The sequence below is a fragment of the Sorghum bicolor genome, chromosome 1 (assembly GCF_000003195.3).
Source record: "Sorghum bicolor cultivar BTx623 chromosome 1, Sorghum_bicolor_NCBIv3, whole genome shotgun sequence".
In the NCBI taxonomy this organism is placed as follows: domain Eukaryota; kingdom Viridiplantae; phylum Streptophyta; class Magnoliopsida; order Poales; family Poaceae; genus Sorghum; species Sorghum bicolor.
The window spans coordinates 946,897-962,239 of NC_012870.2; the positions used below are offsets into that span (position 1 = coordinate 946,897).

A 15,343-nucleotide genomic window follows, 5' to 3' on the forward strand; every position below is an offset into this window, starting at 1 on the left:
GAATCTGAAAAATTTTGCAAAATTTGTTGGGAACTAAACAAAGCCCTGATCTCTGGCACTGAAATTGGCAAGACATCCCGTCCGATGCATGGGAAAGCAGCGGCACGCCGGCACCTGCTGTCTAATCATGAATTTTTTTGTTTGTTTTTTTCGTATTGCTACGCCAAACCAGCAAAACAAAAGGTCACAGATCTGATGTTACCTAAACTAAAAAAGTTTTAGCCGTTAAACTATATGATTAGTTTTTATTTTCATCTATATTTAATGCTTCATGCATGTGCCGCAAGATTCGATGTGACAGAGAATCTTGATTTTTTTTGTTTTCAGGGTGAACTAAACAAGACCATAAAATAAAAAAATGAATAATGCACGAAAAAAAGAAAGATAAAAAATAAAAAATAAAAATAAAAATCATTAGCATAATGAAAAATCACACGAAACAAAAAAAGAATAAAATTAAAAAATCAAGATTAGAAATAAAATGTTAAAACGGAAAGAAAAGAAAAGAAAAAAATAAATAAAAGAAACATAAAATGGAAATTAATATAATAATAATAATCACTTAAAACAAAAAAGAAATGTAAATAAAAATAAAAATATAAACGAAGAGGAAAATAAAGAAATGAGAACAATAACAAAAATGGAAAACAAAAGAAAGCCGATCCCGCGACATGAAACACGAAAAGAAAAAAAATAGATACAAAAAAGAAAAGAAAAGAAAAGTTAAATAAAGAAAGGATAAGAAAAAAAAAGAAAAGTAACGTACTCACCTGAATGTCGTCGACTCCCTCGCCTCGGAGGAACAGCGCCCGCGGAAAGCAGCACGAGCACGGCCTCCGCGTGGGGGTTATGGACTCAGGGGTAAGAAGGACATTTTTCTACATGGGACCCACGTGTCTGATCTTTTGAACGTCACAAAACAAACGGAACTGAGACGGAATGGCACACGGGTATAGTCGAAGATGAAGTTGGTCACAGCGGTGCGAAACAACTTTTTAGTGACCTGCTGGTTTGGTCAATCTTTCATAATGGCATACAGGTAAAAAGCTCCCAAACCTTTGCCCTGGTCAATTAAGATTACATTTCATTCAGATCTTGCTGCACTGCAGCCTTCCATGTTTTTTTTTTTAAAAAAAAGCAAGCCTCCAACATTACACAGGGCTTATCATACCGGGAAGCAGCCCCCCAGTCGTATCCCCCCTATCTCCGGCAGCGCCGCAGCGGCACGGCACCGGTATGATGGCCGCTGCGAGAATGGCGTTCGCCTCTTGCGCCCGCCTCCTCCCGTCCTCATCCTCTCCGCTCACCCTCGCAAGGCCCCGCGCCGGCGCCGTCTCGTTCCTGGCTGCCCGACCGTCGCCGAGATCCGGCAGGAATCTTGCTCTCTTCTGCTCTTCATCACCGACGTCGCTACCGCTAACGGATGCGGTGGAGGAGACGAAGCCCCCGGTGCCGAGCGGGGACGACAAGGCGGAACCGACCGTGGAGGACCTAGTGGGCTTGCTGGACGTCCGGGTGGGCCGGGTGTTGAAGGCGTGGAGGCACCCGGAGGCGGACACGCTCTATGTTGAGGAGGTGGACGTAGGCGAGGCGGAGCCCCGGACCATCTGCAGCGGCCTCGTCAACTTCATCCCCATCCAAGACCTCCAGGTATGCACAGGATATCCATTATTTATCCATTAGTAATAAGCGTACAAAAATGGAATTCATGTTAGAATCCAGTTTTGTTAGAGTATCAATTATAACAAAGGGTAGGGACAAACACCTGTCACCTCTATCATCAGTTATGATTTATGACATTTCCAGTGTAATATCTAGTTTGATTTTTATATGCTGCAAATAAACTCCAGAGAGAAGGACACTGCCTAAAAAATCCTCATGGATCATGGCTCACTCTGGATTTGAACTGAGTATAGCCAATTCACACTGATTCTGGACATATATGATCAACAGTTTGAGAAATTGGTACAGTGTATCGAATCGTCATCGTGGGATATAAAATTGTGGGTCTGTCTCAGTCTATGAAATGTGGGCCTGATAGCCAATTTTTTGTCGAGTCGTGTGGATTGTATCCTTGATTCTGATGACCTGTGCAGGACAGCAACGTGATTGTTCTTGCTAACCTCAAACCAAGGAACATGCGTGGCATCAAGTCAAATGGCATGCTCATGGCTGCCTCTGATGCTTCCCATGAGAATGTGGAGCTGCTCATCCCTCCAGAAGGTTCCTTGCCTGGTGAAAGAGTATGGTTTGGTTCAGAAGAAGAAAAGCATCGTCAATCTGACCCTGCATCACCAAATCAGGTATCACATCACATAATAATACAGATTTAGGACATTTTCCCTATCTTTTGAATGATTTGCTAATGACTGGTTGGGTGTTGAGTGTTGACATATGTGCAAGTAATGCTTACTATCGCTTGCTTTTCTTAGCCTCTGCAATGATTTGCTATTGTTTCTACACCTTATTGAATGGAAGGTGTAGGTGACCACTCATCCAGCAGACATGTCATAGGACTTCCGGATAAGCATGACCTAACTCTAGAAACATTTTTCAGCATCAAAATAAAAATGAGATGTCATTTGATGTTCTTGATTTTTTATGTTACCATGCTAAACAAATTTCTTGTGTTTCATAAATGAATTTAATTAAGTATCTTTGACATTTGCATGGGCCATTGTACATTTCAAATTAGTATTGTAGATAGACCAAAGATCTGATGTCTGAGAAAAGATCATTTCATATGGACCATATTTTCATAGCAACTACATCTTTTAAGCTTTGATGTTAGTATGCTATTTAGATAGAAGCATGTCATATAGATTATTGTACACATATGGTTACACCATTTTGCAATTTCAATTGGAAAATCCATAGTTAAAGAGTCTATTTTCGACTTGGTATTGGTCAGAACTCATAAGGAAGAAATCTAGTGGACACAAATAGCAGAAATAAAATAGATATATCTTCTAGTATTTCTAGTAACTTACACTGCAATTTGGTGCTTTCTACGGTAAAACAAAATGTGGTGGAAGAACTAGTCCTGTGGAAGTGTGGATGTGAAGCAAGCTTGAATTTGAAAACCTTGCTTCCCTATTTACTGAGCCAATTTATACTAAACAAACGTAGGGCCTTATATTATACTAAAAACCTAGGAATGTTAGTCTTGCTGCTGAAGTTGTTTTGGAGCAATGCAGGTAATGCATCATTCCACTTTTGTCATGTCAGGTCCAAAAGAAGAAGATCTGGGAAGCTGTTCAGCCTCATCTTAGAACAACAGATAACTGCATTGTGGTTCTTGGTGATAAACAAATGCGTACCTCTGCAGGCCCAATTTTCTGCAAATCGCTTCAGGGTGCAAGAGTGTCATAAATCTTTATGGTGAACATCTTTCTTGTATCATGGAATCGTGTGTCATGTACCTTCCCCGCAAATAATAACTATACGAGTAGAACAACAGTGACAGAATTTTCTTTCCGACTATTGAGATATTCACCATACTGGAATCATTCACATTTAGTTCTCACTTTTCAGTGTCAAAACTAAGTGCTTCCTGGACATTATATTTAGGAATTTACATTATTTCCTAGCTAAATTTCAATTGAAGATTCAAGGTTGACGGAATAATCTTGAATAAATATGTGAATTATGAAGCATTGATTAAAATTCGAGGTCAGCTACATAGCTGTTGCTGCTCCTGGTCTGTGTGAACTATGATGATGACTTCGATTGATCTCAGACATAGTTTGCAAAAGTGCAAAGAATTAACAAAATCTCTTCGGGAAAAAGTCACGTTGACATGATTTTACCTAGTCTGCAGCGTTGTATTCCAAACGTTCCAGAAGCCATACCTAATTCTAAAATTATTAAATTCTGCCACACCGATCCTTGTTCTGGTTGTTCTTGTCGTCATTTTGCCATTCGTTACATATCACACCATTGTACGCAAACGAACCACATTAATCCCGTTTGAATCATCAAAAGTTGAGATGGCTAAATTGGTTGCCAATGATATGGGCAGTTTCGGGCCTTCAAGTCTATAAACAAATTAGAGACACAAGTTCATAGCTTTGCATCATTTTGGATAAACTATGCTCCAATGTAGTATAATTGTATCCTAGCAAGACAAGATTTGGATTCAATAGGCATCGCACTGAACAGATTCCAATTGTCAGCTGTTGATCCACCAGTATCAGCCAGCACAGGGTTGTTCGTACAAAATATTGTAGGGGATTGAGACGGCTATGTTCTGCTGTACTCCTTGCAGTAAGAACAATATTTTTCTCTCACAGCATTTCAGCACAAGCATCAGCATAAGCTAAATTTCAGCGAAACGACTCAACTTTGGTATTTCAGCAGCATCTGCAGTACTTTTCAGTGAACAAACATGATTTTTTTTCTCTCATCACATTTCATCATAAGCATCAGTATAAGCCAAATTTCACTGAAACGAACAGGGGTGATTGAAGGAATATAGCTGTGAGCACCCACCAAAGAATACAGATGCAATTCTTTCTTTATGCAACCATATTCGATCTAATGTTAATTCTGTGTGTCGTAACGGCAAGTGCAACAGTTTGCTGCCCACCCTCGCTCGAACTTATCAGCTGTATCATTTTAGCAAAATAATAGTGTTCTTATCTCACAACAAATCAATATCAGCATCAACATCAGCTGGTTGCTTATTCCAGAAAAATGTATTCGAAGTGCACTGAACATCTGGACACGAAATTGTCTACAACTTAGCATCTCCAGCTTAACATGGCTGAATCGTACAGCAAATACTATAACATTTTGATCAACAGTATCCTGTGTGGTCCTTGTTCAATTTTTTTTTCCTATGAACACATTGCTTTCTCAAGAGTTTCCTGCAGTTCTCCACTCTTGTATGCCTCTGCAAAATAGACCGCGAAGTTAGCATTAGCCACTAAGATTGGTTCAAATGCAAAATACATGTTTTGAGTTGTGGAAACAGCAGTGAAAATACCGTGTGTATGGAATTCAGTTGCTGAGTACATGATAAGTCAATGTACACGTATCAATACAGGCATCTGCAGGTGTATGCGCAGTGTTTTTCTACTTCAGTAAAAATAATGCCTTAGCAGTTTGCACCATATATTTGTGCTATTCTGTGTTCTCCTGGCCAAGTTTTTTGTTTTCTTGAACACGCAAGAGATTTGCATATCTTTGTATTAAAGAGAGAGAAAAACGGTCCCATACAACACAACCCCCTTATGTCCCCTCATCTCACTAGAGAATAACAGGTTGCCACAAAAGACTAGGGAAAAAACACCTGAAACAAAAAACCAAGGAACAACTCTAGCCATGACTAATCAGGTTAGTCCTAGCCCCTGACCCCAAAGTACATAAACATTAAAAAATTTACCACTGATTTAGAATGTCCTGTAGAGATCCCCAAGGCCTAAGATTGATTGCCCTTCGTCACTATTTTTTCTAAAGCATTAAGTCTTGTACATTGGCTATCTACTTTCCAAAACCATCACATCCTGGGGTGGAGTAAACCTACAGCATCAACCCTATAATCTAACTAAGTTTAGAGGACACTGTCATTATGCAAGTATCTAGGAATGTCCACAAGCAGATCAGATACTGTTAAGATGTCTCAAAATTCAAAAACATATACTGATGACATGGCAAACAATGATGCAGGGTGAAGGAATGTGATTTGCTCTTAAGAGTCACTGAATCAATAAAGTTGAGCATGTCTGATTTTACTCATACAACTGGGAAGAAATTACCAATTGTCGGTCATCAATTTGAGTTATGGAACGATAATTGTTGTTCCTTCTTGACAAAAAAAAATGAAGATGAGGACAATCCCTGATTATCACTAAAAGATCATACTGTCGTTATATATGGTTGATAGAAATTAGGTGTTAGATGTAGAGACCATCATAATGTTGCTTTTGTCCTAGAGAGTGGTCTTGTTAGTGTCATTGGCACTGAGCAAGTAAGAAGCAAGTCATTTCCTGAATGTGATGAACCCAGCTGTTTCATTTCTATGAGGCAATGCCCACCTCTTGCAACCACGATAAACAACAGGGATGGCTGACCATCTATAGACAAAGTAAATTGGAATATACAAACGGGAATGAAATAAGGATTGAGCATATGGCATTGATGCAAATGGAAAACACTAGGTATTTGTCTGGTATTTAGAAGACACACTTGCTGTTAACAAAGACACTGATTACTAAGAAAAAGAAGGAAGGATCTCTGTCAATGGCCCCCGACTATTTAGAATATGCTTTTGCTATTTAGGGCATGCACAGTGCAAACTGCAAAGCTCTTACACGGACACTGAACAAAAGAGAAAAATGACATGTCATCAAGAGTTGTGTAAGAATCTCAACTTCCAACAGAAGCAACATGTTTATAGGCGCTTAAATATTTTAAGAGTCAAAATTTCCAAAGGAAACAAACATTTTTTTAGACGTTTAAATAGTTCCAAAAAGTAAAAGAGTCTCCAACACCAAATGCCTAGATTAGGATTATGCAGTAACTGCCGAGAAGCGACCAGGACACGTATTAGCATTTCCCATGGCCTTTGGAGACACCTATAGGCCTACAATTGAAGCTTACCAAGTGAATAGCCATTTGGGAGAGAATATGCCTATTTGGATGACGACCTGGCTGGCAACTGCCTGCCAGGCAACACATCCTGGCCACAGGCATAGCAAATCGAACGCCAGGTGGCCTTGTGCCCTTGCATTGCTCTGCAGCTGCCTGGCAGGCAGCATCCAAACAGGCGTTCGACCCAACCAGACGCTAGTCTGGAGTATGCCTCAGAGGCATGAAGCTTGGCACTGATTATTTGTGAAATTTACCATCCTGGTGATAAACACCCTAAATGTTCATTTGCTGTGTGCAAAGATTTTGATTAAGAACGAGATTTGTGTCAGCGACTTCCTCTACACTGTCTGAAAGAGGGTGCTTTGTACTTCTAATTTAAAATGTTTGAATTTGACTTCCCAAAATGTTTCTCGACTTCCTCAAAATGTTTTAAGCATTCGTTGACTCTGGGAGTGCTACAGTGTGGGCAGCACCTGCCCTGGCTCCGCCCCTGTCTACACGGGCAACCAGAGTTTTCCAACAATACAACCAAATTGTTACTGAGATAGAATGTGCACTTGGTGGAAAAACCAGACACTACTCCAGACTATGCCTTCAGCACAAGCATACTGTCGTACGCTTGAAATTAGCTAAGCATGTATGGAGCTTGTACCGATCATCTGTGAAATCTATCATCATCTTATTAGTGAGACACTAGAAAGTGTCGTATTAGTGGATTAGGATGGCAGACAGACAAATTGTTGAACCAATGGGTCAGTTTCCAATACCATGAGATCGTGAGCTCAGTAAAAAAACGTACTGAATTTCGAGGCTAGAGCATCTGTGAATGAATGAATCGACAAAAACATATAGGAGTTTATTACCAACGGTGATGTCACATCCGCCGAAGAACTCGCCGTCGATGTAGAGCTGCGGGAAGGTGGGCCAGCTGGAGTACTCCTTGAGCCCCTGCCGGAGCGCCTCGTTGGCGAGCACGTCGAGCGTGTCGAAGGGCACGTCGAGCGAGCGCAGGATCTGCACGACGGTGTGGGAGAAGCCGCACTGCGGGAAGTCCTTGGTGCCCTTCATGAACAGCACCACCTTGCTGGACCCCACGACCTTGTCCAGCGTCGCCCGCATCTCCGGGCTCAGCGCCGCCAGGCACCGCACCGACCGGCCGCGCGCCGGCAGCCGCTCCTGCCCGGCCCGCCCGAGAGCGAGGCGCTGGCCCGGAACAGGGGTCAGGGGCAGCAAGGCCACCCTGGCGGTTCGCGGCCGCGCTGGCAGCGGGAGCGGGACGGCGGCGGCCCCAGCGAGAGGCCTCGCGGCCGTGGCGGAGGCGGCCATCGCGGTGCGCCGGCGGCGACGGATGGTACGGAGCAGTGGGTGTGGTGGACGGACTGAGCTGGGACGGCACAGAATAATTAATTAATATTAATTATTAATTATATATTTTTCGTGGCCGTGGAGGAGAGGCAGCGAGCAGAACCAACAGCCCACCGGCCCATGGGCCATGGATGGCGTTTGGCTTGGGCCGCAAGTCTGGGCCCGAAAACCCAGCGTGGCGCACGGTTAGATGATGCCGGCCGTTCTCATTCCCCTCCGAACTTAAAGCCCTAAACCCATCTCCCCCCTCGTCTCCACTCCTCTGCTCCTCCTCGCGCCGCCGCCGCCGACGCAGCGACGCGACGCGACGCGACGACAGGTAATGGCTTCCGCCGCGGTGCTCCGGAACGCCGGCTCCCGCCGGCTCTTCTCCTACCCAGCCCTGCGGGCGACCGCGATCTCGGGTCCCGCCGCGCTACCCGATGCGCCCGCGGCGGCGGCGGCGGCGCCGGCCCAGCCGCCGCCTATGGCCGGGACCCTCTGGGCGAGGTCCATGGCCACCTTTACGCGCACGTGAGTACTCCTTGGCCCAGATCCGTGCGGTGCCCGCTACTTTCTCGTTTTGGATTCTTTCATGAATTCATTTCCGTCGATCCGTGCAATTCAATATCCGCCTATTGCTTCGTGTGATTCACTTTGCAAGTCGGATCAATCTGTGGCAGGAAGCCTCACGTGAACGTCGGCACCATTGGGCACGTCGATCACGGCAAAACCACGCTCACTGCTGCCATTACCAAGGTTTGATGCGTTAGCCAATGGTCCTGCTTAATTGCTCGTTTGGTTTCCAAACAATTGGGTTGATTCAACAGCGTTTGTTTCCTCGTTATTATAGGTTCTTGCCGAGGCAGGGAAAGCCAAAGCCGTTGCTTTCGACGAGATCGACAAGGCTCCGGAAGAGAAAGCCAGAGGAATCACCATTGCAACGGTAGAGTCCTAGCACATGTCCTATAGTTTGGGCCAGACCCCCAGATGCAATTTTCTTTGTATTATTTTTAATCTTCATTTACTGTCCAATTTTTAACCATCTGGATCGTTTGTGTAGGCTCATGTCGAGTATGAGACGGCTAAAAGGCATTATGCTCATGTTGATTGCCCAGGTCACGCAGATTATGTCAAGGTTAATACCAACTATATTTTCTCTCTCAAATGCATTATTGCTATTTTATGAATGGAAGTTGTTTGCACGTCAAATTGACAGAGCCCTAGTGAAAGCCATCATCTAGGGCTATTATGTTATGTAGTTGCCCAGCTTGTTTGTGGTCCAAGCCTAATTATTTGTGAAAATGGTAGAACATGATCACTGGAGCTGCTCAAATGGACGGTGGTATTCTTGTTGTGTCAGCTCCTGATGGCCCGATGCCACAAACAAAGGAGCATATTCTTCTTGCCCGTCAGGTATCAAATGCCTTTTTAGATTGTATAGGTGTTGCTTTTATAGTCTTGACTTGATCAGATGAACGTGTGATCTCTTTTTAGGTTGGTGTACCTTCGCTTGTGTGCTTCTTGAACAAAGTTGATGCTGTTGATGACCCAGAGCTACTGGAACTTGTAGAGATGGAGCTTCGGGGTATGCTACCATCCATGTCTCCATATCATGTTTAGATAGCTGTCTATATGTTCTAATAAGGTTAAGCCCCCCACCCCACCCTTCTGCAGAGCTCCTCACTTTCTACAAGTTCCCCGGTGATGAGATTCCGATCATTCGTGGATCGGCCTTGTCTGCTTTGCAAGGGAACAATGATGAGATTGGAAAGAATGCCATTTTGAAACTAATGGATGCAGTTGATGAGTACATCCCTGATCCTGTGAGGCAGCTTGATAAGCCTTTCTTGATGCCAATTGAAGATGTGTTCTCTATCCAGGTGATTTTATTTATGAGTTATCACTACTGCAGTATTCACAAGTTATTCAATTATGATTATGCTATTGTTATCACTACTTTGACCAGGGCAACAAATTTGGTTTTCCCTGGGTTATTGGGTCGATCAAAACTTACCCAGTTGAACTAGTTTCCCTACACTCGTAGGGATTCAAAGAGCTAAAGTAGTGACCCAAAATTACATGTTCAACTGATCACATTTGATTTGGAATAACCCTACACCATTGAAAATGGATCATATTATTTGGACAATTCAACTAAATGCTGAGCTTTTCAACACCTCGATATTAGGCATTGTATAATCCCTGTTTTTGTGAACAAGTGATTGCCGTGGAGTCTAGAAAACTAAACAACAAATATCTCAATTCAGCATCTTCTTTTGTTAAACAATTTAAGTTTGCACCAAGAACATCTAAAAAATTACGTAGATTGACAGCTTGAATTTGATATTGTCGAATGAAACCACATAAATAGTATTAGTTCGTGTTGTTTGAAATAAGGTCGTTAAAGAGATCACTCGTCAAAGTGTTGCCTTGGGATTGTACTGTACAATCTGGTAATATGTTTTTTTTTAAATATCTGCTAATTATATCTCAGACAGACATCTTGTTTCCAGTTACATACTGTACAATGATGGTTCTTGTCCTTACATTCCTATTGTGTCGAACCAAAGAGTGATTTCAGTAGACATTTTTTATTAAACCATATTTGTTCTCTTTTTAAAGTGTTTTTTTAGTATTTTTAGTGGCTTTTACAATTTCCTCTCTTGTGCTTTCATGTTTTTAAAATAATCATGGATTGAATTAGTGATGGAGCTATTAGGCATTCCAATGCGGCAATGAAGTATTGACCATTGAATTATCAATGAAAATTTATTGTGAGGGAGTTATCATATGTTTTTAATTAGCCTGTTTGATCTGCAGGGTCGTGGAACTGTTGTTACTGGGCGTGTTGAACAGGGAACAATTAAAACTGGTGAAGATGTTGAGATCTTGGGTTTGACACAGGTTAGATCTTTTTTATTGCCTGAGATCGAATGTTTGGTACAACTAAATTACTGCATGTTGATCCTACCTTCTAGTGTTTGGAGAGTTGTTAGTTTATCAAATTTAGTATGTTAGTAGTTAACAAGGAGCCTTGTGGTGTAAGACATGGAGCTCCAACTTAGTAGACAGCCCACTTTTTCCTTGACTGCTTAACTTTTGGGTGGTTTATTTGTACATGTAAGCCAATGACTAATCACAAGAGCAGAAGATTCTTCTGCTATTCTATTTCTCCTTTGTGCGGTTAGTACCCATTGCACCAATATGTTGTGATGAAATATATTCTTGTTCACAGAGTGGTCCCTTGAAGACTACAGTTACTGGTGTTGAGATGTTCAAAAAGATACTGGACCATGGAGAGGTAATGATTCTGAAAGCAGATTATTCCAGGTTTTGTATTGACCCAAATTATCATACATGCAACTTGTGTGCAGGCTGGTGACAACGTTGGTCTTCTTCTTCGTGGTCTTAAGCGTGGTGATGTTGAGCGTGGCCAGGTTATAATTCCTGACTTCAAAATTATCTGAGAAGTTCTTGAAATAGCCACTGAACTGTTTTGTCTGGATACTGTCTTGCATTTGACGGTACATGGTTGTGTGATCACCAAACGACTTGTACAAATTTTCTATATGTGATCTTTAGTGTTTGTTCCACAATTTCTTTCTCCAATACCGAAATTGAACCATCTGTAATGTCGATGGCCTGTCATTTTCTACTGTTTCAGGTGGTGTGTAAACCTGGTAGTCTGAAGACATACAAAAAGTTTGAGGCAGAAATATACGTCCTGACAAAGGATGAGGGTGGCCGCCACACTCACTTTATGACAAACTACAGTCCCCAATTCTACTTCAGGACTGCTGATGTCACTGGAAAGGTTGAGTTGCTTGGTGAAACGAAGATGGTTTTGCCCGGTGACAATGTTACTGCGAATTTTGAGTTGATATCACCTGTTCCTCTTGAACCTGGTAACTACTATATTCTCAAATCTTCTTTCATAATATAGATCTGGTCTTTTGATAACTTGTTCTTTTTTTCCTTGTGATGCCATTAAACACTCCATGTTATTTTTTTTCCTTAAAGATAAAAGAAATTCATATTAGATTGTCAACTCTTTTCTCGTGATGCAGGGCAAAGATTTGCACTGAGGGAAGGAGGGAGAACAGTTGGTGCAGGAGTTGTCTCCAAAGTTATTAGCTAATCAGTTTCCATTTTCTTCTCGGTAGCAATTTAGCAAACAAATGAATGTTGATATGTCCGACCGGGTTAGAAACGAGAGCAAAGGACCGGTTTTGCATTTTTCTTGGAATGCATGAGCACAAAGGCAGAGCTGGCTGGCCTGGCCACCATTCTGGACAGTACCTTCTGTTTTCTTGTTGAGGTGTGGTGCTGTGTAACACCACAGTTAGTTTGGTTGACACGCATGTTGGGCATAACTCATTGATTGAATAAGACTAGTATCATAAGCATATTTTCTAGCCATTTTGTCAAGTTGGTCTCGGAGGCAAAATTTGCAGAAAAAGTTGGTGGACCATTTTCCCCTCTTCTCTCTTCGGGCTATATGTGTATGTAATATATGTGGGTATTTGTGATGTTTTACAGTGGTTGCCTATGGAGGCCGTCGCTAGTTTCTCGTCTGATGATGGATAATACCGTTTCGCTACTTTCAAAATTTTTATAGTTTGCATGCCTGCTGCCGCTCACAATCCTGTCCTATTCTTAATGCTTCTTCGCCAAAAGCATTGCTTCTGCAGCTCTTGCTATTAGCCAAATGCATTTATAACCTGTACGAGTCTGACCTCTCCTAAATTCTCTCTGCTTGTTGGCGATTTATTTTTTAAAAACAGAACAAACACATGTGCTCGTACACAGGTATACATTACGCTTACGAGAGGCAATGCCTTCTACCACCAGTAACAGGATTACAGGGCCTATCAAAAATTTATTATAGTTAGGACGATAACTTCGAAGAGAGAATACAGTTTTCCTATCTTTTGCACTCAGGAGTCAGGGGATACGGTCAGGCATGGCTCATTCTAAGGCCTTGTTTAGATGCGAAAAGATTTTGGATTTCGTTACTGTAGTATTTTTGTTTGTTTGTGACAAATATTGTCTAATTATAGACTAACTAGGATTAAAAGATTCGTCTCGCGATTTACAGTTAAACTGTGCAATTAGTTTTTATTTTCATCTATATTTAATGCTTTATACATGTGGCGAAAGATTCGATGTGACAAGGAATCTTGAAAACTTTTTGGTTTTAGAGGTGAGCTAAACAAGGCCTAAGGCCCTGTTTAGTTCCCCACCCAAAAAATTTTTATCCATCTCATCGAATCTTTGGACATATGTATGAAATATTAAATGTAGATAAAAAATAAACTAATTACACAGTTTGGTTGAAAATCGCGAGACGATTTTTTTAAGCCTAGTTAGTCCATGATTAGCCTCAAGTGTTATAGTAACCCACATATGTTAATGATAGATTAATGATGGTGATGGGCGTTCAAAGTGGCTGAGGTAGGGGGAGAAGAGAGAGGAGACAGTAGTTACACCTATGATCGCACAATGGAAAAGGACGGTAGGAAAGGACAAAAACAGAGCATGATAGACATAGCCCATCGAGCTCCACTGGGTTAGACTAGCGGCAATCGAGCGGCGTAACGTCAATAATAGAATAAGTGTTTGACTATAAGTTAAGTGATTAGAGCTAAGTTATACAGTAAGTTGTCTCATACTTGTCTCTAAAATATCTTTTCTTTCTTATTCCTCCTCACAACACTTGTTATTTGGGTCTACCCTACTTATGCATCCGTGTTCAACTTGGTGCTTGCATGAGCCAAGTTATCATCTTTCTTATGTTTTCTCTCCTCTACATCAGTATTAGCTTAGCTATAAGTCTATTATTGTACACAACACTTGTACAGTCAAAATTCTCTTTTATGACTAATTAATTACTCCCCAACAGTGTCCAAAATCGACAGCGCAAGTGAATTTTGATTGGCTGTAGATGAAAGAGAATACAACACTAGTGCTTCCCATCTTACTAGTCTCGCACGGACTCCCATAAAACTCCCTCTCTGAGTCCTCTGAAATGTTGGATGCATTTTCTATATTTTATTGTTTCCAATCTTCGGCTCACTTGGCTATTTGGATTTCGTTGTTGGGGACACTCTAAGGCCTTGTTTAGTTAATTTTTCATATTTCTCGTCGCATCAAATCTTTAGACGTATGCATGAAGTATTAAATATAGACAAAAATAAAACTAATTGCACAGTTTGGTCGGAATTGACGAAACGAATCTTTCGAGTCTAGTTAGTTCATGATTGGACAATATTTATCAAATACAAACAAAAGTGCTACAGTGTCGATTTCCTAAAATTTTTCGGAACTAAACAAGGCCTAAGAGTAACATTTAATCTTGATCTATGGTACTTTTTTCCTTCCGTCTCAAAATAAGTATATATCGCGCTTATCAAGAAATGAAACTCTTTTTTTAGTTTGACTAATAAAAACGTTATTTATGGTGACGAGTTGAATGAGACAGTGGTGGAGGTAAGATCACCAGTGTGGACAAGAGATAGCAATATCAACTAATTCAGACAACCAAATAAAATCTAATTTAGCCAGACTTAGCTAGTACATGAGAACTAAACACTACTACAGTGGCTTGACTCGACAGACCAACTTAAGTCTAGCTTATTTTCTAGTCAGGCTAGGTAGAACCACACAACCAAACATACTTTATATACCCATAATGGAGGAAGGAGTCCAATTTTATGAAGTCTACCAATATAATTAATTAATTAATTAAAAATAGGAGTAATGTCTACCCTTGATCTCATTGTTTAATGGACCTAATCTAGCGTGATTCTAAGGCCTTGTTTAGATGCGATTTTTTTTATTTCGTTAATGTAGCACTTTCGTTTATCTATGACAAATATTATTCAATTATAAACTAACTAGAATTAAAAGATTCGTATCATAATTTATACTTAAACTGTGTAATTAATTTTTGTTTTCGCCTATATTTAATGTTTCATAAGTGCTATAAGATTCGATGTGACGAAGAATTTTGAAAATTTTTTGGTTTTCGGGGCGAACTAAACAAGGCCTAACCTATATTCGTGCTTCAACTACGACCAGTGTGAAAGCCTAAGTTTGGTTTTGGTAATTAATGACACCAAGTTGCTAATGCTTTGTGTTCAAGTGATTTGAGTTAGGCATAGAAACACATTTGAAGAAGGAGCAACGTGACATGAGTGGTGGACACATGGTCATAAAGAGAAGGCATGAAGTGGAGATCATGGTGATGGACAAGGAGTAAAGTGATCAAGACAAAGGTATAAACATAGGATTTTGCTTTTGCCGGTCTAAGATGAGTAGAGAAGTGATTGACCGGATTTAGGATAGATAGTCGTACTATAAAGAGGGGAAATCTTTAATTGCAAAGGTTATCTAGTGCCAC

At 41.1% G+C, this 15,343-nt stretch overlaps 3 protein-coding genes across 3 annotated transcripts; 2 read left to right on the forward strand and 1 right to left on the reverse strand.

Annotated features, from left to right (window-relative positions):
* Positions 1,121–3,619, forward strand: LOC8060865 (tyrosine--tRNA ligase, cytoplasmic). The gene is made up of 3 exons (XM_002463464.2): positions 1,121–1,650; positions 2,097–2,303; positions 3,229–3,619. Exons 1-3 carry the CDS (start codon positions 1,237–1,239, stop codon positions 3,370–3,372), a joined length of 765 nt encoding a protein of 254 aa, XP_002463509.1. The 5' UTR covers positions 1,121–1,236; the 3' UTR covers positions 3,373–3,619.
* LOC8060866 (monothiol glutaredoxin-S7, chloroplastic) lies at positions 4,591–7,994 on the reverse strand. Its single transcript, XM_002466048.2, has 2 exons — positions 7,458–7,994; positions 4,591–4,894 (listed from the first exon to the last, which is right to left on the reverse strand). The coding sequence occupies exons 1-2, from the start codon at positions 7,918–7,920 to the stop codon at positions 4,839–4,841; spliced, it is 519 nt and encodes a 172-aa protein (XP_002466093.1). The 5' UTR covers positions 7,921–7,994; the 3' UTR covers positions 4,591–4,838.
* LOC8061408 (elongation factor Tu, mitochondrial) lies at positions 8,183–12,419 on the forward strand. Its single transcript, XM_002463465.2, has 12 exons — positions 8,183–8,472; positions 8,622–8,697; positions 8,792–8,884; positions 9,002–9,076; positions 9,250–9,354; positions 9,436–9,526; positions 9,616–9,821; positions 10,762–10,845; positions 11,177–11,242; positions 11,316–11,378; positions 11,606–11,846; positions 12,009–12,419. Exons 1-12 carry the CDS (start codon positions 8,282–8,284, stop codon positions 12,077–12,079), a joined length of 1,362 nt encoding a protein of 453 aa, XP_002463510.1. The 5' UTR covers positions 8,183–8,281; the 3' UTR covers positions 12,080–12,419.